The 26,114-nt window shown below is 38.6% G+C and overlaps 1 protein-coding gene across 2 annotated transcripts in view; it reads right to left on the bottom strand.

Annotated features, from left to right (window-relative positions):
* ccdc88c (coiled-coil domain containing 88C) overlaps nt 1-26,114 on the bottom strand; it is a 217,997-nt gene that overhangs the window by 14,953 nt on the left and 176,930 nt on the right. For both annotated transcript variants that reach the window (XM_039742336.1, XM_039742335.1), the window contains exons 16-25: nt 25,947-26,074; nt 21,859-22,000; nt 21,469-21,639; nt 21,016-21,177; nt 18,236-18,513; nt 16,974-17,117; nt 15,481-15,667; nt 9,848-9,993; nt 5,292-5,381; nt 411-628 (exon numbers count right to left, since the gene is read on the bottom strand). In XM_039742336.1, coding sequence (XP_039598270.1) covers nt 411-628; nt 5,292-5,381; nt 9,848-9,993; nt 15,481-15,667; nt 16,974-17,117; nt 18,236-18,513; nt 21,016-21,177; nt 21,469-21,639; nt 21,859-22,000; nt 25,947-26,074 — 1,666 coding nt within the window. The remainder of the gene's footprint in view (nt 1-410; nt 629-5,291; nt 5,382-9,847; nt 9,994-15,480; nt 15,668-16,973; nt 17,118-18,235; nt 18,514-21,015; nt 21,178-21,468; nt 21,640-21,858; nt 22,001-25,946; nt 26,075-26,114) is intronic.

Below are 26,114 nucleotides of genomic sequence, written 5' to 3' on the forward strand. Positions count from 1 at the left end.
AGATTTAAATGTAAATGTAGCAGTGTGGACATAGCCTCACTCACTGGATACCCAGCAAGTCCAACACTCATAATGCACAAGAAAGATCCAGTAGCAATAGACTTCTTACTTTGGCAGGTATACCTATTATCCAGAATATAGGGGGCACTTGTACTGACAATTGAAAAAACATCACTCGGCCATTACCATTAACATTATAGGAAATTTATGACGTGATGTCCACTGCTATAAAAACAGAAGGTGCAGTCAAGCTCCTATTGAACATGTGATAGACAGAAGTCTTACATGGAGGACAGGCCACCTAAAGATTAAACCAAGAGGTGAGGTCTGGACAATGACACACCCTGTATCTGTTTCTCTGCATCACAGTTTTCCCACTGTTATATGCCAATCATATCCCAGACGCTCACCTTTAGCACTAGCAGGGGAGGTGTTGTGCTCCAGTAACTGGGGACTCAGAGGACTGTCCACAGCAGGGTAAGAGTTGAAATTAGACAGTTGTTGTCCATCTGGGTTATCCTGTAGCGGCAAAGGGTTTTCACTGGTGGATCTGGATTGTTCTTTTGTAGTGTCTTTCTTTGGCTTAATCAACTTCACCAGAGCTTTAGCGCCAACCCAGTGGTTTTTTCTGAAACAGATATAGCACACAGTTACTTCTTTTCACATTGGTCTCAACTCCAGTTTTTTTTTCCTCTATTAGTAACGGAAGAGCTCTTATCTAAGTGGTATCAGTTACATGCAGTACTTTTAGAATGTTTTGTCAAATCAAATTAGTCTAAGTGAACAATCAAAATATATCTGTTTATGTAAATGCCAAATAAAGTGTTCTGGTAGTAAAACAATTCTTTTTTCCTACATGTGCATATGTGGTGGTGGACTTTGTAACACAAGTCTAAATAACTACTGAGTGTGTTGCATGCTGCTTTTGAAATACTTTAACTGGCAGGCTACATTTCCCTTAGGGGTGGCACGGTGGTGCAGTGGTAGCGCTGCTGCCTCAAAGTAAGGAGACCTGGGTTCGCTTCCCGGGTCTTCCCTGCGTGGAGTTTGCATGTTCTCCCCATGTCTGCATGGGCTTCCTCCGGGTTCTCCGGTTTCCTCCCACAGTCCAAAGACATGCAAGTTAGGTGTATTGGCGATCCTAAAGTGTCCCTAGTGTGTGTGCCCAGCCCGAGGTTTATTTCCTGCCTTGCGCCCTGTGTTGGCCTGGGATTGGTTCCAGCAGACCCCCCGTGACCCTGTGTTAGGATATAACGGGTTGGACGATGAGACATTTCCCTTACGCATTTAAAGAATTATTTGAGTCTTGAGAACATCTGGAACAAAATGTGAGTTTTATGATCCTTCTATTTATTGTGCCCATCTTTCTGCATGTCATACCCTAGTTGTTTAATAAAGTCTATAGACATTTGTTAGCAGGCACCTATATTTTGGGATATTCAGATTAACCCTTAATTTTTTAGATATGCAAGTTAACTGAAGGCATTACTGTTCCAAAAAAGTGTGTTTGGTACAATTATGACTGAATTTGCCATAGACTCATGTCAACAAGGCAAATGGTTATATCTGGCTAAAATATCTGCTTCCACTATCATTCAGTTCTATATATGATTACACCTTTCAAGTTGTGAACATGATTCACATAAGCCCCAAAAATACAGGATTCTGGAAGATCCTATAGCTAGAATGCAAAAATTATCTGCTTAATATTATAATTATAAAGACCCTGCTCAGGAAAAATGAGTTTGGAAGATGGATGGATGTCATGAATGGCATATTTTATCCCTTCTATTTGGGATGTTCTTATTTGAATTGTGACCTACTCTAAAATACCTGACTGCGAAAGAGATGCACATCACAAACCTTTTGAGAGTTTACTCAGACTAATAAAATATTGCTGTGCATGTAAACACAGTCATTGAACCACTGTGGCTGTAGATTTTACAAATTTAATAAATGCACAATCTGAGAAGAAGGGTCTAAATGCAGACCTCCAATGGCAGACCCCAATGTAGCAATTCCACCTTAAGGGCCCTGTGACATCAATCAATGAGTGGCCTGTGGCTGTAGGTTTGAAGTGGAGGGTCTTCGCAAAGTGTGATGTATGCATATAACGGCAGATACAGATACTGAGCAGAATAGCTAAATTTCATTAAAAAGGCATAATATCAGAAATTAACAAGTGTATGACTTCAATAATAAAACATATTTCTGCATTTGTACCATAGCATAAAAGCCCTTAAAACTAGTTGCATTACATGTGTTAAACAGTATCTAAAAGTACAATATCAAAATTTAATACATACAGTATACTACAACATTTCTATCAGTCCATAGTAGTCAATGAGATTAATAAAGTTCATCTAATATAATCTGTCACACAATGATTCCATTTAAAACTTGTATTAAGCTTGGTAATTTAACATTTTCGCAACATGTGCTTATGAAATGATCAGCAAATGCTGCTACAAAACCTAATGTGGGTGGGTTAGGGGTCAAGTCTGGCTGCTTACCTATAGTGGCAAACCCGTCTGCCGTTGCTCCAGGACACAGGACCCTAGCATCTTCTCAAGGAAATAAACTCAGTAAATTTAAGAGTATTTTTAGATATTAAATTGTGACTTTGTTTCACAGAAATAGTATAGTATTGTAGCAGCCAGCTGACTCCTTGAAGATGAGTGGGACTGAATCCTGATTGACAGCAACCTGATATGCTTAGCGTGAATCGCTGCATTTCATGCTGCATTTTTCCAAGAACAGAGAAATTAAAAAATGCAGTCTTTCAGAGGATAGAATAAATAGTTTTATGAGAAAAGATGAGGATGTTGTTGTTGGATCACAAGGAAACAGCACAACAGTGGGAAAAGCAATCAGTGATGTTAGACTTTCTGGGTGCAGATAGATGATTTGTTGTTAAATAAATGAGTCCACTGTTGGGCTTAACTATTATTCCATGGGTGTGTCAATCTTTTGTTCTTGGTATTCATTATGTATATTTAATGTGACAGTGCACTTGTTACTATTGGCAGAAGGACTATCTTGACAATACACAGTACAGTGGGTCCCCAGGACTATGTTTAGTAGATAAATGTATGTGTCAATATAAGGGCAGATATGGATGCCATTCATAAATAAACTGGTTTATATTGTGTGTACATTTAACTAGCAAATATTGTACTCTCCTGTTATATACAATGTAACAAACACAGAGATAAAAGACTGAGACACACACAAAATAGTAGGTACCTCTAACAACAAGAGTATTTATTTTACAAAGACACATCATCTATCCATACTCCAGGAAGTCTGACGTCACTAGTCACACTTTTCTGCTGTTACTGGTCACTGAAGACGGCTCATAAAGTAACAAATACACACTTGGCATGTGATGCAGCTATGCTTGCCCTGTCCTGTGTTGTCTAGCACTGCTAGAATTTCTGGTCGGCCTTCCCACTGTTGCGCTTTCACCCTGTGATCCACCAAACAACAACCTTTAGCTTATTCACTGGGCTACTATTCCAAGTTCTATCTTGGAGTTTGCTAAATGACACCTGAAGGACTCTGAGATGGTGAGAAATAAGATTCTCTGGTCTGATGAGACCAAGATAGAACTTTTTGGCCTTAAATCTAAGCGGTATGTGTGGAGACAACCAGGCACTGCTCATCACTTGTCCAATACAGTCCCCACAGTGAAGCATGGCGGTGGCAGCATCATGCTGTGGAGGTGTTTTTCAGCTGCATGGACAGGACGACTGGTTGCAATCGAGGGAAAGATGAATGCGGCCAAGTACAGGGATATCCTGGACAAAAACCTTCTCCAGAGTGCTAAGGACCTCAGACTGGGCTGAAGGTTTACCTTCCAACAAGACAATGACCCTAAGCACACAGCTAAAATAATGAAGGAGTGGCTTCATAACAACTCTGTGACTGTTCTTGAATGGCCCAGCCAGAGCCCTGACTTAAACCCAATTGAGCATCTTTGGAGAGACCTAAAAATGGCCGTCATCCAACGTTTACCATCCAACCTGACAGAACTGGAGAGGATCTGCAAGGAGGAATGGCAGAGGATCCCCAAATACAGGTGTGAAAAACTTGTTGCATCTTTCCCAAGAAGACTCATGGCTGTATTAGCTCAAAAGGGTGCTTCTACTAAATACTGAGCAAAAGGTCTAAATACTTAGGACCATGTGATATTTCAGTTTTTCTTTTTTAATAAATCTGCAACAATTTCAAAAATTCTTTTTTTTGTCTGTCAATATGGGGTGCTGTGTGTACATTAATGAGGGAAAAATTAATTTAAATGATTTTAGCAAATGGCTGCAATATAACAAAGAGTGAAAAATTGAAGGGGGTCTGAATACTTTCCGTACCCACTGTATATGTATTAAACTGTGTTGTCATTTCTCATAAACACTACCATATATTTGACAAAAGAGTATTTTGAAATATTAGCTGGTTAAACACACATCTAATGTAACTAGTTCTAAGGTGTTTTCCAATATTGTAACAAATAGAAACAGTAAATTCCCTTTGTTATTGAAGTCATACACTCTTTAATTTATTATATTAGCCTTTTTAATGAAATGCAGCCACATTTATTTATGCTCAGCAGCCATATCTGCCTTTACATGCACATGTCACTCTGCACCAACTCTCCACTTCAGATTTTCAGCCACCGGGCCCTGAATTATTTCAGAGGGGTCTGCAGGTAGACTCTTGATTCTGAAGGCAATTTAGGGTTGCAAATAACCCTAGATTGCATGTAGTACACTGGATAGGACAAGACCCTTGTCAGTGTGGCTTTCCCATTTAAATCATTAAGAACTGTAGATGCAGAATACTTTTTTTAAATTTTAAAGTGAGTAGCAGCATTCAGTGTTTTCTGTTAGATACAGGCAAGCTATTTCTGGCTAAATATTTTTAGTACTGGTACTGGATATCAATCCCCTGTAGTTTGTTATCAGAAATGAAATGTTCATTACTGACATCTGTTTAAATTTACAGAATAATGCAAAATTAACTGTAATAAACTGGCAAGCAATGTATTCCTCAGAACAGCACCACCCACACTGTGTAATGTTTCTTAATGGAAAGGGATGAAAACAATGAACCTAAGTACACAAACTGCTTATTGGTAGACATAAATTAGCCACCAATTACAAGATCTGCTACAACTGAAATGTGCGCTAATGAGGTCTTTCAAGACAGCTTAGGTCTGGAGATATTCAAGTAAGCTATCCAAGGGTGGCGCACATCCACTACTCTTCAGGAACAAAGCCCATCTTGCTTACTTTTTAGGTGCAGGATCATAGAACTTGTACTGGTCCATTATTTTCTCTTCCAGTTTCTCCTTCTGTCTTCTAAGAGAATTTAGTTTGTCACTAAAATTCAAGTAAAAAAAAATATATATATATTATTCATTCCAGAATCCTTCTCTTCGGTTTTTAGCCCAAGAAATACTTAGATATTCATTCAAATAACAGCAAATTTGAAACATTCATCAAAAGGCTCCACTTTTATTTCCATTTAGCAAACAAACACGGGTGGTTCTTTCTACCAGTGCATACTTTGTCATTTTTTTGTTATACATGATGTTCTGGTATGTGGGAGGCATGTTAGATCTCCATGCCTACCTTGATAATATTGAAAGTCTTCTTTTTCAAATAGAAATCCCACAACTATTTCTTTGGGAAACAAAAGCAGCAGAAGCTGAGATTTTTCCTGCATATTTAAGCATCTCTCCATGGCCACAGCCTCCAAACACACATTTTTCTAAACTGCATAGCAGGAAGTCATTTTGTTATTTATAAATACAAGAATTACATTATGGAATATTTTTTATGTCTGCACTTATAATTTGAGAAAAAGAAGACTTTTGTTTAATAGAGAAAGGGAATATTGTGCAAAATTACACGTGTTTCTATGTCTTTGTGATGGAACTATGCAGATTTCTATGAGCAAAGCACACACAAAGCAGCAGAATCTCTCTGTTGAAGACAGCAGGGTGAGCATGGGACAAGTTCTTCTTATGCTGCTGTTCCTCTGGCGTGCTTTAGTCATATTACTTCTGCTCTCCTCCTTGTTGCATATTTGGCAGTTTGGGTATTGAGTGGTACAGGCTGGCATCAATGATGGAGGGTTTTCATGATTGTTGTAGGAATGCTATGCAGGATGAGATACCTGTGGTTTATGGGGCAGTAAATATGTGAGGAAAGGTATGATGTTCTGTTCAGGAAAGATGCAATACAACCTACTACAAAAATGATAGTTAACAGATATGTGGCAGGGTAAGTATTAAAATTTAGATTTTGGCATTGATACCAGTTTCCAGACCTCAGTAGCAGTAGCACAACCAAAGCAAACAACTGATAACTCCAAAACTCCACATCATTATTCCAGTCTCCCTGGTGCACTGTACCTTTGTGCTGCATTACAAACCTCAGCCCTCCTTGACAGCCGTGATGGCCCGACGCCATCGTAGCATTAAGAGGGTTTTTCGGTTTTCCCTGTGAAGTCCAGATTGTGTTAAAAAATAATCGGTGTGGGGTTTTGCAGTCAAATCCAATTCACATGTAAGAGGGGGTTGTTCCCAATGAAGTATTGATAGCAGTTTAAAAAATAAAAAAAAAAATCACAAAATGCTAGTACAGTACCATTTTAAAATTTGGCCTTTTTGCGTACTTTTCCTGCACCAGTATACCAAGCAACCTTAGTTGGAAGTAAATGACAAGTTATAAGAAAAGAAAATCTAAGAAATGACTTGAATTATGATTATAAAATGTACATTAGCTAAATGTAAAATATACAATGCGATTAAGCCTTTTTAGAATAGAACTGAGATGCATGTCCACATGACAAAAAACAAACACAATTATTAGATTATCATGAGATTATGCAGCAATGAAGGTGCTGAGAAGTTAAACTCATCAGTTTGATCTCTTATGCACTGGAATGTGAGATTCTAATGTGCACACCACATTGGCAGCAAACTTAAGGCAGGAATTTAATTTTTTTTTTATTTATTTAGAGAAAACAAAGAAAGGGCAATATATTTAAGTAAACATCACCTACACCGCTTTGAATATCTTTGAAAAACTCAAAACGAATGATTTAGCCACAGATATACTTAACTAAACAATATAAAATTAGGCCATAGCAAACAACTGGGATTAGCTATGAAGCTGTTGAAGAAACAGAAGGGGTCAGATGGGCTTTATGCTCACAGATGGCTGTAACACTTGCATTCAGTGTTATATGTCCTATGGACAGGCTCAGCTGTTAGCTTTTTTCAAATTATTTGAGAGAATTAAACTAGGGAAGGGAGTCTTCCTTTGCTGTACTAGACTTTCCTTTTAAAATGCCTGCCATTACTAAAATTCACCTAGACAGTGCCTACTCAAAATATTACAGTTAAATGGTTTTATTGCAAGAATGTAACTTAAATGTGACACACTCCTCAGGCTCTTATGTGCATTTTAAGCTGATTTGCAATTCAATATTATGACTTGAGGGATAGTAAATACAGTAGCCATTAACAAAAACACTCTCACTAAGGAGTTTACCTATTGTCGATTCAGTTTTATTAAAAATGCACACAACCCAAGCTGGAATAAATGCAGTAAATAAAATGAAAACATAAATGTCACATTCATTCAAGAGCCAAAAACAAATTATATTTTGTTGGCACAAAAGTGACCCCTAGAGGCAAAAAAAAGCAGTGAAAACTTCGTTACATAAATTTCTTTGAAATCTATTAAACATGTGGCATAAAATTCTCGGGTCATTTTCCCCCCGACCAGTCTCTTCATGTGACTCTTAGAGGAAAGATGCTAGGAAAACAAACTGAATCTAATTTATAGCTATGCAAACCTCTCATAAATATGCCTACATATCTACTATATCTACATATATATTATATATACAGTATATGTATATATATACTGTATATAAAATCCTAAGCCTAAAAGTGCAATGATTGAAGTGAGCAGTGGGCAGAGCCTCCTAGCAATGCTTATAAAGAGAAGTAAATTTTACAATTCTGACTTTGGGTTTTCAAAGGATTTACATACTGCCAGTATGCGTTTAGTGACACCCAAAATGTTCATGTTTTTGATAGAAATTGATACCTTCTTGTTTATCAAGATATTACTAAATTAATTTAAAAATACAGCCAAGACATTACTAGTATTTCTAATAGCTATTACAGCTTGAAATGACTATTCACTTTAACTGCAAAGCCTCTTTTCAAGAATGCAATGCCTAAAATGAGAAAGTAAATTGAAACATTTGGATATCTTATCTAAATTTAAACAAGTTTAAAGTGCTGCCTTTTCTCTTTGTAGCCAAGAACATAAACACGCATGCAACATAAATTAGGAAAAGGATTGCATTCCAGAGAATAACAAATTAAGTAATGAAAATAACTTAAAAAATAAGCTGCAAATCACTAACAATCTCCCAAAAGCACAACCAGAAATTTATATGAATGCAAACAAAGTGGGAAGGTTGCAAATCAACGCTAACATTTCCACACAGTGCAGAAACAAGCCCTGGATCTGTAATTTGTGACACCCCAGTACCAAGGCATTGTCTCTCACTCCTTTTTCTACCACCCAAGCTATTTATTTTGAACACCTCATTGTACTGAACTTGTATCTTTCCCTGCCTTGACCAACTTATATGCCATTTTGAGTGGAGACTTTGAATTTCGCTCATATTTTATAAAAAGCAGCCCGCTGACAAATACAAACATATGCTGAAAATACCCTGCTCTCATAACATTCTTAACTGCGTAAATAGTGTTATATGAGTGATTAACATATTGACAAAAGAACCACCCAATTTGTTGCATTTTTTTTTGGATGGTGTTGAGGCTTAAATATCGGGTGGTGCACAAAAAACTGAACCATCTCCGACTCCAACATCGACATAAGTTTCTTAGCCAATACACAAAATGAAAGATATGCAATACAAAAATCCAATTCAATTGTTTGAAGGAGCCACGTGCAATAAAATACACATTTTTCCTTGTCGTCTTCCTTCAGTTCTTGGACACAAGTTATTCTGTACGGCTTCATTTCTAGTGAGTGCAACACACGTTGACAAGACCTGCGTGAAACATTCGCTTGTTGTACCAATTTACGTGTCCATTTCCTAGGGCTTTTGGCCATCTGTTCCTGAATATCTGCTACAACCGCAGGTGTACGAACGGACGGGGCCCAATTCTTTTTGCAGTTTGCAACCCAGTCTTACACCACTTCTTCATCAACTCGTGAATACTGCTCTTTGCTGGTAGGTTTGCGCCAGGAAACTTCTGTGCGAAAATGTCCCGCGTTTCCGTAAAAGAACCGGTAGACACATACGCCTCCACTATTCCAATCCCCTGTTGCAGAGAATACATCTTCCGGATCTCTTTCATGCATGTTTATACCCACTGGCTCACAGCTTCCTTACTAATGCACAGTTGGGGCTGCTGACCCCGTTGTGACAACGACCCTAACCCTAAAGTGGTTTTACTCTGGAAACCCAGCATACTGCCAAAGGCATTATGCCCTGACAATATACATTTTTCAACAAAAAAATTGATTCTTTCATTTCATTCATAATAATAAAATACTGGCATGCAATACTGCTAAAATCGTAGCTCTCTGTAAGAAAGATTACTCCCTCAACACATCAGATTTTACTCCTGTGTGCAGTAAGTTAGTGTGATATATGCAATGCATTCTTTTCTGCTGAACTCATGTCAGTTAACAAGCTCCATAACAAGCCACCTTTCTATCTTTGCTATTAGGTTAATTTCTTTGCTAAAGAAAACTCATTTGTTAGATGCCCATTAACCTCTTACATGTACTGCTTCTGCTCCTCATGAAAGAGTTCCTTGCTCTCCATGGTCCTTTCCAATAACATCTGGTTCTGCTGACTCAGCATCTGGATTTGACTAAGCAGATGATGATTCTCTTCCTCCAGGTTTCCTTTCAGGCGGGTTAGCAGCTGCATCAAGGGATGAAAGAGTGAGCATGCTGTTAGCGGGACAGACCAGACGGACAATTTTAGCTCTAAATGAGTACCACATTCGTTAACCAAACCTCTGTCTATTATAAACACTTCCCTAGAAGTGCTGTATTCACTCCAAGGTAAAAGAAATAGTACCTTTAAGGCTACACACACCATGTGGCAAATCAAGTTACACTCTTATTCATGACAGACCTATTGTTGTAGAACAAAAACATTTAAACTTCAATAGCTAAACCCTAAGGGAGAAAGGTGCAAAAAATTACTTTTTTTAGAGGTAGGGTGTGCAAGTTCAGGCAAAATAAATGTTCTTTAAAATGCTTCTTCCACACACTCAATTTTGTTTGAAAAATTCTTTAATTACCACTGAGATGTGTTTAAAGCACATTTAAATGTTTTAATCAAATCAGTGCTTATCTGCTGCTTTTCTGTTTTCTTCTCATGCATAATCAACCATCGCTGCAACACTTAATCTTTAACACTCTTTATGACAGAGTGGCCAAGTCTATGATTCTCCTCACTAAAAGACACATGGAAGCTGGCTGGAAGTTTACAAAAAAGCACCTAAAAGACTCTCAGACTGTGAGAAGTAAGATTCTCTGGTCTGATGAAACTAAGATTAGCATCACGTCCAAAGGAAACGAGGCATCACTCATCACCGGTGCAATACCATTCCAACAGTGAATCATGGTGGTGGGAGCATCATGCTGCAGGAATGGGGACTAAGAGACTAGTCAGAGTTGAGGGAAAGCTGAACAGAGTAAAGAGCCGAGATATCCTTAATGAAAACCTGCTGTCTGGGTTGATGTGTCACCTTTCATCAAGACTAAGCAAATAAAACACTGGAGTAGCATAGGGGAAAACTCTGTGAATGTTTTTGAATGGCCCAGCCAGAAACCAGTTTCGAGTCCAATCAAACAGATCTACTGTAGAGAGACCTCAAAATAGATCTCTGCCAAAGGTTTCCATCCAACCTGACATAGCTTGAGAAGATCTGTAGAGAAGAAAGGTAGAAAATCCCCAAGTCCTGGTGTGTGAAGCTTGTCATGTCAGACACAAGGAAAAACTCCAGGCTAGAAACACTGCCAAAGGGGCTTCGACCAAGTATTGAGTAATGGGCCTGAATACTTGTGATAATGTGACATTTCACTTTTTTATTTTCAAAAACTTTGCAAACATTTCCATTTTTGCTTTATAATTCTGGGGTACTAAATACTGTTTGATGAGGGAGAAAATGAATTTAAATGATGTAGCCTGAGGCTGCAACATGTGGAAAAAATTAAGGGGTCTGAATACTTTCTGAATCCATTGTATAAACTGAGTGGGCACTTCATTAGGTACACATGCTCTTACCATGCACTCGACCACTCAAGTCAATGGTAGCTTCTTACGCAAAAAAAATACATTAATAATAACACATATTGTGTGTGTAATTCAGAAGCAGAATGGGCAAGAATAGTGCTTAAAATGCGTTGAATGTAGAAAGTTATTAGACACCAGAAACACTGGCACAAGCAGATGAGGAACTGCAGTCCTGCTAGGGATTTCCTATACTATGATAGTTTAAACAGTTGTATGAATAAAGGGCTTCTACCAACAATGGCCTGTCATCAAAAACAGGCCAATAGAGGCTTAGGTGCAGAGCTCTGCTGATGAACTCTGGAGCCCACAAATTGACGCTATTAGTGTGGAGGAGCTCGATAAACCTCTGTCATTATCAGAATTACTGGATGCTATAAAGTCACTCCAAGGTGGAAAAGCAGCAGGCCCTGATGGCTACCCTGCAGAGTTTTACAAGAAATTCTCCGCTCAGCTAGCTCCCCTCCTATTAGCAACATTTACAGAAGCCAGAGATAACCAATCTCTTCCACAAACCTTTCGCCAAGCACTAATCACTGTCTTTCCAAAACAAAATAAGGACTTATTACAATGTGCATCATACAGACCAATTTCACTTCTGAATAACGACGTTAAAATACTCTCTAAAATCATAGCTAGAAGGATGGAGAAAGTGCTCCCTCAGTAATATCACAAGACCAAACTGGATTTATTAGGGGCCGACACTTATCTTCAAATCTTCGACGCCTGTTTAATGTAATATACTCACCAACTAAATCAAACACCCCAGAAATATTATTATCATTGGATGCAGAAAAAGCATTCGACATGATTGAATGGAAATACCTTTTACTATTTTGGAGAAGTTTGGGTTTGGCCCGAACATTTGTGCATGGATTAAATTACTGTATACTAACCCAGAAGCTTCAGTTTGCATCAATAACATTTGCTCAGACTACTTTAAACTAGAACGTGGCACAAGACAAGGATGCCCTTTGTCACCACTGCTGTTTGCAATTGCCATTGAACCACTGGCAATACATTGTCGAAATACTGATCAGATAAAGGGGATTAGCAGAGAAGGACTGGAACAGAAAATCTCATTATATGCAGATGACATGGTACTGTATATATCGGACCCAGAAAATTCTGTGCCTGCAGTCTTAGCAGCACTCACAGAATTTCAAAAGCTCTCTGGTCTCAGAATTAATCTGAATAAAAGTGTACTCTTTCCGTGAATTCGCAAGCATATAATATTAGATTAGACACCCTTCCTTTTATCATTGCAGAACAGTTTAAATACCTCGGGGTAAACATCACAAGTAAACATAAAGCTCTTTATCAACAAAATTTCGCGTCTGTATGGAAAAAATTAAACAAGACTTGCATAGATGGTCAACCCTTCATCTCACACTAGCTGGAAGAATTAACACTGTTAAGATGAATATTCTTCCTAAGCTCCTTTTTATTTCAAAACATACCAATATACATTAATAAATCGTTCTTTAAGCAATTAGATTCAACAATAACCTCATTTATTTGGAATTCTAAACATCCACGCATCAAAAGAGCGACCCTACAAAGACAAAAGGCAGAAGGCGGCATGGCTCTACCTAACTTCCAGTTTTATTACTGGGCGGCAAATATACAGTCGATAAGAACCTGGACACAAATAGAAGAACATACACAGGCATGGACCGCAATAGAAGTAAAATCCTGCAGTACTTCTTTGTATTCCTTGCTTTGTGCTCCAATAAACACACGCTATCGGCAATACACTAATAACCCAATTGTGCTCCACTCACTTAGAATCTGGAACCAATGTAGAAAGCATTTTAAGACGGAGAAGCTTCTTTCTGTGGCACCCTGCAAAAGAACCACCTCTTTCAACCCTCACAAACATATGCAGTTTTTAATATCTGGAAAAAATTTGGAATTAACTTGCTTAGAGATCTTTATATAGACAACGTCTTTGCATCCTATGAACAATTACATTCCAAATTTAACATTCCAGCTACAAATTTCTTTCACTATCTTCAAATCAGGAACTTTGTTAAACAGAACCTTCCAGATTTTCCTCATCTTGCACCCTCATCCACGCTGGAAAAATTATTGCTCAATTTCAAGGAGTTAGACTCCATCTCTACAATATATAAAATCCTTTTACAATCCCTTCCTTTCAAAGATCCAAGAGGACACTGGGAAAATGACCTCTCAATTAATATATCAGAAAAGGAGTGGAAAGTAGCAATGCAGAGAATTCACTCAAGCTCCATATGCAAAGCATACAATTATACAACTCAAAATTATATATCGAGCACATCTGTCTCGACTAAAACTCTCCAAAATGTTTCCAGGGCATGATCCAACCTGCGAACGTTGCAACCAAGCCCCAGCCTCACTAGGTCACATGTTCTGGGCCTGCTCCAAATTAACATTATTCTGGACAAAAATTTTAATTACCTCTCAGACAGTCTTGGACTCACAATCCCTCCTAACCCATTAACAGCTGTGTTTGGGGTTCTTCCAGAGGGTCTTAAAGTGGAGAAAGACAAACAAATTGTGATTGCATTCACTACACTGTTGGCACGCAGACTTATTCTGATAAACTGGAAGAACCCAAACTCTCCTCTTTAAGTCAGTGGGAAACTGATGTGTTATATTATTTAAAATTGGAAAAATCAAATACTCAGTTAGAGGATCTGTGCAGACTTTTTCAAAACATGGCAGGATCTAATCAGTAATATTTTGAAATGATTTTATAAAGCACAGAGAATTTGTTGATTTAGGTATTTTTAAAAGCCTTAAATTTTACACCGCTTGGCTTGCTCTCTCTCTCAAGGGTGGGGATCGATCTGTTCTTAGCATAATTCTTTTTTTTTGTAAAAACTTGATTGCTATGTATTGATTGTAATAAAATTAATAAATAAATAAAAAAAAAAAAATAATAACACATATTGTGTGTGTAATTCAGAAGCAGAATGGGCAAGAATAGTGCTTAAAATGCGTTGAATGTAGAAAGTTATTAGACACCAGAAACACTGGCACAAGCAGATGAGGAACTGCAGTCCTGCTAGGGATTTCCTATACTATGATAGTTTAAACAGTTGTATGAATAAAGGGCTTCTACCAACAATGGCCTGTCATCAAAAACAGGCCAATAGAGGCTTAGGTGCAGAGCTCTGCTGATGAACTCTGGAGCTTGCATATGACTGACAATGTCAGCTCTGGTTTCTTGGCTTCCTTACTGTTTGATTACATAAGTCTGTGAATTCTAAATTCATCACAAATCAGCCTACAAGCATTCCAGTCAGTGTGAGGTGGAGATAAAGCCTGAAGGATGGCAGACTGCAAATCATGTGTTTCATATTAAGCATTGTGAAAACCTAAATGAGCCTAAATGCTCACCTTAAACATGGATAAGACATTTAGTGCTAATGCTTGTGTACGTCATCTTTTTTTATATAACACAGAATGGTTTTTAAAATTACAAAACACACCACATTACAAACATTAACACTTCTGTACAGATTCCCAAATCTGTACAAAAATAAAAAATATTCCCCATACTTGGCCTCAGTGTAAGAATACTTCAGTAGGTGTGTAGTGTCATTATTATCATGTACTTCACTGTACTGAATCCATCTAGCTCCAGCTATCAGGAACTGTGGGAGACGCCACCAAAATGAACCACGTATTTGACTTACTTTAGGCCTTCTCTCACTATAACTTACTAACACTCTGCTGAAGAAAGCTAACCCCACTAGGTTTCATCCACACAAAAACTGCCCTTGCACACCAGGTCATCAATATTTATCAGTAATACAGTACAAGTCAGAGGTTTGGAAACAAAAAACTGAGGATATACTGTATATTAAAGCATAATCTCTACAAAGATTTGGGAGTATGACAGCATGTTCCTCAAGCAACTCAGATTCACCTGACTTTTCAGGGTGTCATGTACAAGTGCCAAATTTGTTGTTTACAAGGACCTGAACACAGTGTGATTGAGTTAGGAGAATGTTAAATGGGATTCAATGATTAAACATGTTGACTTTTCACACTGCCCCATCTTTCTCACTCACTGCAATACTATAAAGATAAGAAGAGCTGCTTAAAAAGCCCTACCTCACAGTGGTTTTCCCGCTTGGCCAGAGTAATGTCCAAGCTCTGGCTTTGTTCTTTGAGTTCATCAACAAGTGCCTGCCAGCGGTTTAGATCCAGCTGTGCAGAGTTTAGTGTGCTCTTTAGGTCCTTGCTATGTACTTGAAGTGCACCGTATTCCTGCTGCAGTTGGCTGTGCTCATAGGTCAACCTGAAACGAGAACACTGCTGACTAGGCAAAAGGAAAACAAAAGGACTCTGTAAAATATTTACAAAATGTAGCATAATGACAAAAGTCATACAAACATAAAAAATGTGAAGAAGGAAAACGAGTTCTGTAACACACACACAGGTCAGTCAATAACAAACACAGAGACAATTCATTGTAAAAAGATATGGATGGCCAGGCCAGCCAGTGCCCAGCATCCTCACTTGTGTATTAACTAGAAAACAGTAGGAGGCTATCTGTGAACTACAATGTAGGCTGAAATGTATACACAGGAGTTCTTTTAGTGTATGTTTGCTTCTTTGCTAAAAAAAACAAAATTAAGTAATTCCTAAAATGGTATATTTTACCAGAATGCCACTAGAAAGTGTACATGCCTCCATGACAGTGCTTTGCTGACATTATTAAAGCTGACCACCAGGTGGAGCACAAGACTGCTCAAAACAGCCTATATTTTTCACCAGTCATAACCATTCATGTACATTTTACGTTATATCTGCACTACCACGTTTCATTTAAAAGCACAGACATTAGTTCTGGTTTTCTTCTGAAAAAGCTGGCTTGATGTTGCAGTGTGGAAGAGTCAAAGTGTAGCTCTGATTGGTTTGTGCTTGTTATGCAGCCCTTCCCCGACTTGATCCTACTCATTTCAGCGTCTCATTCTCAGATTGGTCACCCTTCATAGAAGAAAACTGTTTTCCAACACAGAAGTATTGCTTTCCATGGTGATTGCTATGTTGCTTAACTGAAAGTATCTAAATTGCATTTTGTACAGTTTGAATGTTGCACACTTATGCAAAAGGCAAACCATTTACCAGTCACTACAGTTCTGTGATAAATTCCTTGGCCAGCAGTGTTACAATCCCTTCAAACATGTTTCAGCCGATGCACGCATTCCCAGTGTAGGCAAACACCTATATCATATGTCCTTTCGATTATTTTAATGTGGAATAGGATTTATTAAACAATGTTGAAATACTAGTGTTTGGAAACGCCATTTTTAAATGAAAACATAGTAGTGTGGATGTAACCTTAGTTGTTAATTAATTGTTAAGTGGCACAAGAAAACTGGCATTTGTGTAATGTTTTCTCTGCAAAATGCAGGTGCTGATGAGCAGACTAACTTTATAAGTGAGGGACAAGTGGGGGAAAAAAAACTAACAGAAGCTGGTGATTTTGAACATGATGTCCCAGAGTTAGTCATTTATTTGCATATGGTTTGTCACCTCTGAGCAACTCACATTTTATAATGGAAAAAGAGGAGAGAATAACACACATGGCCAGTACTGACCTCTCCATCTCTTCTTTCAGACTCTCTTTCTCTCCCAATAGAAGGGAGTTCTTCATCTTTTCCATTTTTAAACTCTCACTTTCCTTCTTAAATGCCAACTCCTGTTGTTCCATCTCTTCTTTTCTTTTCAGTAGCACTGTGTACCTTTGAAGAGTGAGGTAAAGGAAAAGAGAGATTAAATAATGGAGGAGCCCTGTCACTTGGCTATTTGCATAGTAGATGAAGTAAATACTCCTGTGTTACCAAATTAGTACTGAAACTACGGCAACCTGTTTAAGCAGAATCTATTAACCAGTGGAAACCATGTGGAGAAAACTGTCAGCATAAAGACCAAAGTCAATTAGAAAGAGAAATACCTCATTGTGGAGTAACAAACAAAGCTATAATTGTAACAAAAAATATCCAAAAAAGCTGCAGCATATCCGTACAAATCTTGGGGAGGAGCAAAAGACCATCACTGCCTTATTAAATTAAAGAGGGAAATTTCCCTCTGTGCCAAAGGTTTTAGCCACCTGAGACCACATCACAGTGGGACTGTCTGTCAGAACTCTGTAGTGCTCAAGAGCGTCTGGCCTAATTAAGTGTCTCACTGGTTCTGTTAGAAATTTAATTTGCTTTTAATTATTCAGGGTATTACATCTGGCCACCAGACAATGCAGTCACAAAATGGTGCCCCAAGGGACTCATTGCTCAATTCTCCTACTTCGTTCTTATTAAAAAGTCCACTTCTGGTAAACAAGAATAGTAAGGAAATCCCTGAAGAAATTGATCTTGAGAAAAAAAATGGCTTATTAGGGCAGTTAAAAGAGTGAGCAACCTCTGTAAGCCAAACTCATTTTTATTCTACCAGCAACAGCAAGCAGGAAAGTTGTTCCAACAGTTGACTGGCAATTATATTGAACAATAAGCAACCTCACAGTAAGATGAAGAAATGCTCTCTCTGTATGTGTGACATGTCCACCTCTAGTTCACTGATGCCATACAATACAATACAATTTAATTTTTTACATAGCACAAAATCACAAAAGAAGTGCTGCCATGGGCTTTAACAGGCCCTGCCTCTTGACAGCCCCCCAGCCTTGACTCTCTAAGAAGACAAGAAAAAACTCCCAAAAAAAAAGGAAAGGCAGTTCAAAGAAAGAACCCTTTCCAGGTATGTTGGGCGTGCAGTGGGTGTCAAAAAGAAGGAGGTCAATGCAATACAGTACCATCAACGTGACACCTGTACAGCAGGAAGATGGAGAGAGATATGTGCTGCTTACCTCTCTCCCAGATCGCGGTACTCCTGTTCCAGAGCTCTGTGGGCTGCTTTTAAGTTTCCGTGCTGATCAATTAATGTTTCATACTCCTGAGACTGACGCTCGTGCAGAACCATAACCCTCTCGTGGTCTTGAAGGAGTGAGTCGTGACTAATCTTCAGCTCCTCTTTTTGTTTCATAACATTTTCGACTTCATTCTCCACCAATATCTGCTGACTTTGCATCATAGCATTCTGAGCCATTAGTGAAGCAGTCTGGGAGTTGAGGGTGGAGTTTTCTACCTGTGTCAAGAGAAGCACAGCAAGTCAGCAGGTGACTGTCCAGTGGGTGGAATACCAACAATATGTAGGAAGGGTAACATGATAAGAAAGAATAGTTGACAACTGGAATCTGCAGACAAGTACCAATTATTTTATATTACAAAATAAAATCCCATTTGATATTTCTGCTGCTGCTTCTAATTAGATAAGCATGGATTTTTTCAAGCTTACAGCTGCCAGGCCACACAGAGCCCTTTGGGGTAAATTTAATCACACCTGTAGTGTATGAAAGCAAAGGGAAACATTTATGCAAAGAGATATCTGTCACTGTGCTATCCAATCAGATTAAGAAAAAGATTCCTAGAGATCCACATGAAATCAGGCATGTCGTCATGTTCTCCTTACACTTGTAACAACACACAGTAGAAATATATTTAGAGTTCTGCAAAGGACTCTCATGTATAGGCCTTAGGGATATATAACAAAATTTATAATGCTTAGTGAAAGTGTCTATGGCAATCTTCCACTCATCCCCTTCATGAATACTTGTTAGGTTATATGCACTTTGTAAATTCAAATTAGTAAATACTGTGGATTTAAGCAAAGACAAAATAAGTGTTAAGAGGATTGTTGTTTTTAATTGTTTCCTTTAGCTCCCACTAATCAATATATAGCCATGTGCCAATTTATGGCTGACCGAGTAGACGCAGTTCATACTTATGACCAAAGGCCATATGAAATCAATAGGGTAATAATGTTCTACAAATTGCCAAAACCAGCCATCGTAATAAATCTTTCGTTCATATTATTCACATGTTTTCTGACTCTTTGAGGGATCTTTAAGGTTTTCTTTCATCAGCACTGCTCCACATGGCTAATTCAATGTCTCTGGCCTACACTGCTTTCCTTACTCCAGTATTTCTCAACCTTTACGGTCCTGCACATCAGTTTTAAAATTACTGATGACCCACTAGCAGCAATTGCAGATCACCCCCTTGGTGAATCAAAGTGTGACTGCAACCCATCCAGAAGATAAAAACAAGTTCACTTACAAACATGGAAACACAGCGCATATTGTTGCCAATCGTTTAGGCAACCCACTCGCAAGCCAATGACAGTAAACCACAACCCACCAGTAGAGAAGCACTACCTTACACGGAGTCGGCCATGCAGCCACCAAAAGAAAAACCTTTCACTGTATTTATCAGCCTATTCAGAATCACTCCTAGGAATTGCACTGAATGTCTGATTAGGATAAGAATTTGTTATACCCCAGAGTTGGACAGGAGATGTAATTATGGAGTGTCCTACACCCAATCCCAAGAGAAGTAAGAGTTCATGTTTGAGAATGAATGATGTCAAAATTGGATGGTGCCCGAGCTGCAAAATGCCACTCATGAAGTCGTTTTGTAGTTTCCACAGAAATCATGACAGCATTTTGTAGTTTTTGATACTAATGCCAAGGCTTCACCACAAAGATGATAAATAATAATAACAATAACAACAATATTCATTGGGATGTTATTACGTTAAAAAAGGTTTATGCCTGTCCCACAAAGTACTTTATAGTTGTGCATTCAATGAGGCCGCTTTGCAGCAACATCCAGAATAATACTGTAACAAGCATCAAGATAGAAATAATGAGACACACCAAATACCAAATGAGAGTAAAGCCTGATAATGGGTCTGATATATTTAACAATTAATAATTTACAGCCATACTTCCAGAAGAATCACCTTTCTGCTGTTTAGGCCGCTGAAAAATTGTCTTATAAAATAACGGTTTCTAAAATTGGCAACAGTTATTCGTGTGTTGTTTCTAATGTCGCGTTCACTCTTCAAGTGTTCCATATCATCACTTATTAGGTCTCTCTCCTTATCTTCTGTGAAGCAGGGCATGCTGGGAACTGTAGTGCCATGGAGCAGCCCTGTTGGGTTCTGAGGGTGCTGCCAGGGGGTGCTATGAGGATTCATGGTGCCCACTCTTGCAGACTTCTGCTTAACCCGGGGGTGTTCCCAACAGGCTATACCCTGGCCCCCACCAGGAGCAGATAGTTTGAACTGATTGCCTCCCCCTGTCTCTCCATGGAAGGATTTTCAGTCCAGCCACGCCGTGACAACAGTGAACCCCCTTCCACAAGGGCATCTCTTGTCTGCGTCCTGGCCGAGGCAGGACAGTGCATACCTTTCTTCTCGTGCCTGCAATGGGCTGGCTTCCTGTCCAGGTAAGGAATCTCGCCCCATCCCAGCCATGATACCTGCCCATGCATGTTGTCCGTCACATCACACATACTCAATCAAAGATGAATATAAATGTGAGCTGGATTACGGTATTTACTAGATATGAAACATGCAATAAAAGATTAGACTGAACCGTGTTTAATGGAGAGGTGGCTGTGGAGAATACCATTTTCAAAAAATTTTAAAAATGTTTACTATGCCACAGCACAGACATCCATTCCTAGGGACTACAGGTCAACAATTTACAACAGGCTTTAGCTACTAAAGAAGCTTGGTTCATACCTGAAGTTTTGCTGTCTGAGTCTGCAAGGCACTGTTATGCTCCTGTAATGAGGCTGCCTGCTTCTGTAGTGCCAAGATCTGACTATTGAGCAGATGGTTCTGGGTGTCTAGCTGCTTGAGTTGCTCCTTTAGCAGATGCTTCTCAACTTGAAGTGCTGCATTCTGGAAAAAAAAGCAATAAATACTAGTATCTGATAAAATTTAAGATTTTACAGAAATGCTAGTGATTAAAATTCCATTATCTGACTTTAACCAGGTTGGTTTATTGGTCCAGATGTTTCCTTAAGAGTGTTACATTTTGCTTAAAAAATCATAATCCTCCAACTGTGGCAGCTAAAGGAAATAAGATTCTAAATGGGTGAGGACACAGTATAGGAGACTCCACACCTGGTACAGGTTATAAAGATATAAAAAAAAGCACATGACGCATTAAAGGGTTCTATGTCCACCTACATTCTTTTCTATGTCAATAACTTGATCTTTCACTTTCAGCAGCTCCATGGTGGTCTCCCTGTGTTCTGTTTCCCACTTTTCCATGACTTGTTGGTTGGGCTGCTGATATGCCGGGGTGTAAGCCTCTTCTTCTTCCTTCCTCTGTTTCAGAGCCTCCAGATTCCTTTTCACCTGAAATATCCAAGACAAGCATGTAACCTGGAGTTGGATTAATGTGTAAGAACGCCCTTCTGTATGCAGTTAGGGAGTCAAATTTCACAAATCTAGATCTTCAAATAACCTCAGAGAAGAATTTGGGATGCCAACAGACTTGTTACAGTTTGTATTTAAAAACAGCAAAGTAACTAAAGGAAAGCTTCAAGAATATGAAAGCCCTCCCTACACACTTACTGATGTGAGTTCACTACGAAGCTGTTGGTTCAGGCTGCTGGATTCCTCAAGTCGCGACTCCAGGGACAGAATCTTCTCTTCTTTGATCTCAAGTGTCCTTTTTAGTGTTGACTCAATCTTCGACTCCAAAATTCTGTACTTGCTGTGGGAATACAGATTTTATAAAGCTGGGTTTACAAGACTTTATAATAAGATAATATCGTAGGAAATTTTATCACAAACACACACACAACTGCACCAGGTTGGCAAAAACAATGTTCGCAATTCAGACAAATTGGCAACGTGAAGAGGACATGAGAAAGCTTAACTCTTCTGAGCAACTGAGAAGCGTTATAAACTTATTATAAGTTATAGAAACAAAGAGATCCTGTCCGAACCTTGCAGAAGGAGGAGACACCAGGTTTAAACGGAACCATTGGGGCTCACTATTTTTATGGACTCTCTCTGGTTTTTAACCTCATCATTTTAAAAGAATATTTATTGAACTGTTTTTAACCACCACTAATTAACTTTTTATTTTAATGGATTATTTATTTTAAAAAGACGTTGCACTGCACTTTGGGACACAGTTTTGCTTAGATGATTTCTCATAAAAGTACTGAGCACCTTTACACTATCCCCTTGCTTTATGTGTGTTTTGTCCTCATCTGCCACGGTTATCCGGTTACATTATCGATGGTATCGGGTTCAAGAGGCTCCCAGATAAGAGTGGGAGCATGGAGCCAACCGTCACAAGAGTCTTCCCAGAAAAGTGGAGGTTGTTGTAGCTGGAAAGGTGGCCAACTCCATATTAATGCTCATGGTTTTAAATATACGTTCATATAGGAGTGATAATCAATTATCCACAAACTTTTGGCCATTTGACATTATATGTAGTATGGACTGCACTTACACTCTGTTGGACTTAAATGACAGAGCTGCACTTAAAATGTCAGATGAAAAGTCTACAATTTATCCTAGAACTGGCCATCTAGGCATTTAAAAAAGACAACAGTTAGCATCTCTATCACAGAATTAAATACTGCTGATCCATTTGAGTCGTAAGGGATTGTTTTGGTGTACACAGATGCTTACTTTTTAAACGTTTTAATCAGAGCTGGTTCACTAGTAAAGCCTTTGAGAAACTGCTAATGCACATAATAACAAGCTATGGCTACACATCAGACATCTAGGACTGTTACAACAAAACTGATCAGAATAGCCACTGAACATGTGGATAACTGAGATAACTCTCATGAAGGCCCTTACGATAAAATAAGACAATGAAATTAGCAGCATCACACAACAAAATGAAAGAGGCTGAGTAAATACTAGAATTGCCTTAACTTTACACAAAGTGGGAGCCTGTAGTGTACTATACGACAAATCAATCAGCCTTCCCTTTGATAACACACATAGCATCATTCGATACTGTATATTTCATCAGGACACTTCCCTGAATTAAACATGAAAACTAAAAATAAATATGTACGAACTCAATGAGCTGACCTATTTGTGCAATTAGCTATTGGTCAAATGGGGCTTCAGCTCCAGGGAAAATCAATGTAATTTCAGGCGTCCGACAAAGCACATTACATGTCAATCTCTGGCTCTCTGGGAACACCTCATCGTGTCATCTTGTTATTCCTGAATTTGGTTGTAGTAGGCAGGTTTATACATACAGACTGCATTTAATGCAAGACATTCATCAATCCATTCATCCATTTTCTAACCCGCTGAATCCGAATATAGGGTCACGGGGGTCTGCAGGAACCAATCCAGGGCAGGGTGCCAACCCACTGCAGGACACACACAAACACACCCACGGGCCAATTTAGAATCTCCAATCCAGAATCGCCAATCCACCTAACCTGCATGTCTTTGGACTGTGGGAGGAAACCGGAGCGCCCGGAGGAAACCCATGCAGACACGGGGAGAACATGCAAACTCCACGCAGGGAGGACCTGGGAAGCGAACCCGGGTCTCCTAACTGCGAGGCAGCAGCGCTACCACTGCGCCACCGTGCCCCCTACATTCTTAAATTCTTCTTCTTATTTAGTTATCTGCCATAACAGAGACCTTTTGATCGCCAGTTCTCCCATTGTATTTTGTCTTCTGCTTCTATTTTCATCTGTTGGTGTGATTCACTATCTTTCAGATAATATAACATGCCATGCCTTGGCCTTCCTCTTCATTTCTTTCTCTCCAGTTTATCCTCCAGCACTATTCTCAAGAACCCCCTCTCCTTTTAGTACATGACCCTTCCAGTTTTGTTGCTTTGTTCTCACCAATTCCAACATGCGACTTTCTTCACCATTTCCTTTCCAGCCATATTTTGATAGACAATTTATCCATCCAACTGATCTTTTCCATCCTTCTCCAAAGCCAAAGTACAAGTGCTTCCAATCTATTGATGTCTCCTTTTCCTCATTGTCCATGTCTCTGCTCCATACAACGCAACACTCCAAATTACTATTTTTATTATTCTTTTCTTCAATGTCCTATTCATTCTATTCGTTAAAAATTTTCATTTTGAATTGAAGCCTGTTTACTTATTGTTATACGTATTTTTTATTTCTTTTTTACTTCTTCTGTCAATTGACAGCATAATTCCCATATATCTGAAGTTGTCAGATTTTTCCAATTTTTATCATTACTGGTTTTGCTGCCATTGATTATTAGAAGCAGTTTACTGTTACGTTGATAAGCATTTCAAATCTCTGGTACTACATTATGAATCAGCTGTTTTTAAGTTTAAATCTTTACTGACAAAGAATAATAACAAGAATGTTCAAGAAATACATACAAATGTATTAAAGACGACCATAAATATTGAACATCTGTCACCCTAGGAACTAAAATACCAAAGGGTATTCCCTCAGTTTAGCTAGGTGGGATCCGAACAACGGACACCCTTCCCACTAAGACTGCCCACATACCCCCCCACCCCGATGCCCCCATCCTCCGACAGTTATCATGATCATATCTCTCATAATACAGTAGAATCTATTTTCTGTTTTTTGATAACTTTTTGGGCCTGCAGGTGGCAAAATTATTTCTATAAACTATATGTGACTGAGATGGCATCAGAGATCAACATGGCCTGTAGAAAACCACAAACAACAACAATTTATTTCTTGGATAGTCCAAGACCATGCAAGGAATGCCTGAATGTGCTTTAACAGGCCTTGTTTGTTGACAGCCCCCAGCCTAGACTCTTATAGGGGGGGAAAAAAAATGGAAGAAATCTTAAGAAAAGCAATTCATAAGGAGACCCCAGTATGGAAGTTTTTTTAATATAACATCGAAAACATCAATTGTAAACACTTAGCAGAACACATTGTATGCTGTTGACGTTAAGAGCAAACACTCTACAAATATTAAAATTCATCTACAGAGTCATCATAAATTGGCCTACAACCAATTTCTGGGCAAAGAAAAAGAAAGGATAAAAAGCACCAACACTCAGAGCACACGTGCAGGTCCAAGTCCACATAAAGCAAGACAGCAAACGTCAACATCATGTTAGGCAAAGGCAGCAACTTGAGGAACAAACTCAACTGAACACACATAACATGAAGGAGTACAAGATAATTTCTTTATATAAACTAACATGGCTACAAAACTATGTGACGGTCCATAGTTCAGAAAAATTGCTACTTCCCTCAACCTCAAACTTAACATGCCTTCTGCTGCATGAGTAAAAGGTATGGTGGGAATGTGGAAAAGTGAATTGTGCAATGATCTGCAGAATTGCTTTGAACGTTGGCAGGATCATATGTAGCTGGATGTCAACTCCCCTGAAGGTGATCGTAGTTAATTTTCTTAATTTGTTATATAAAAAGTGTTATGGGCACAGTCTTGTTTTTTTTTGTGCCAGACTTCGTATATATAAAAATGAAGTGTTTGTGAAATAAAAAATTCATTATGAAGGAAAACTAAAATTAAACAGAATTTCCAAGCAAGATCAGAAATAATATAGAAACACAAACTACATAAAAGGCAAAGCTTTAATAACCTCAATCCACATATGTAAGTAGACCTTTACTGTTCAACTTTAAAATGCCACATCCCAAAATGCACTTTAATAAATGAGGTCAAGCACCCACTTGTCATCTGTACTGTGCTCCTCCTGAAGCAACTTCTCCTTGTTCAGTCCAATTTTCTCCAACTCATGGTTCAGCTTCTCTAGTTCGTTGGACTGCTGTTGACTTCGTAGCTTTTCATGCACCAAATCCTACAGATCATACAATTGGTAGTGAGAATGATTAAATAAT

This window comes from Polypterus senegalus, chromosome 18 (genome assembly GCF_016835505.1).
Source record: "Polypterus senegalus isolate Bchr_013 chromosome 18, ASM1683550v1, whole genome shotgun sequence".
NCBI classification, from domain to species: domain Eukaryota; kingdom Metazoa; phylum Chordata; class Cladistia; order Polypteriformes; family Polypteridae; genus Polypterus; species Polypterus senegalus.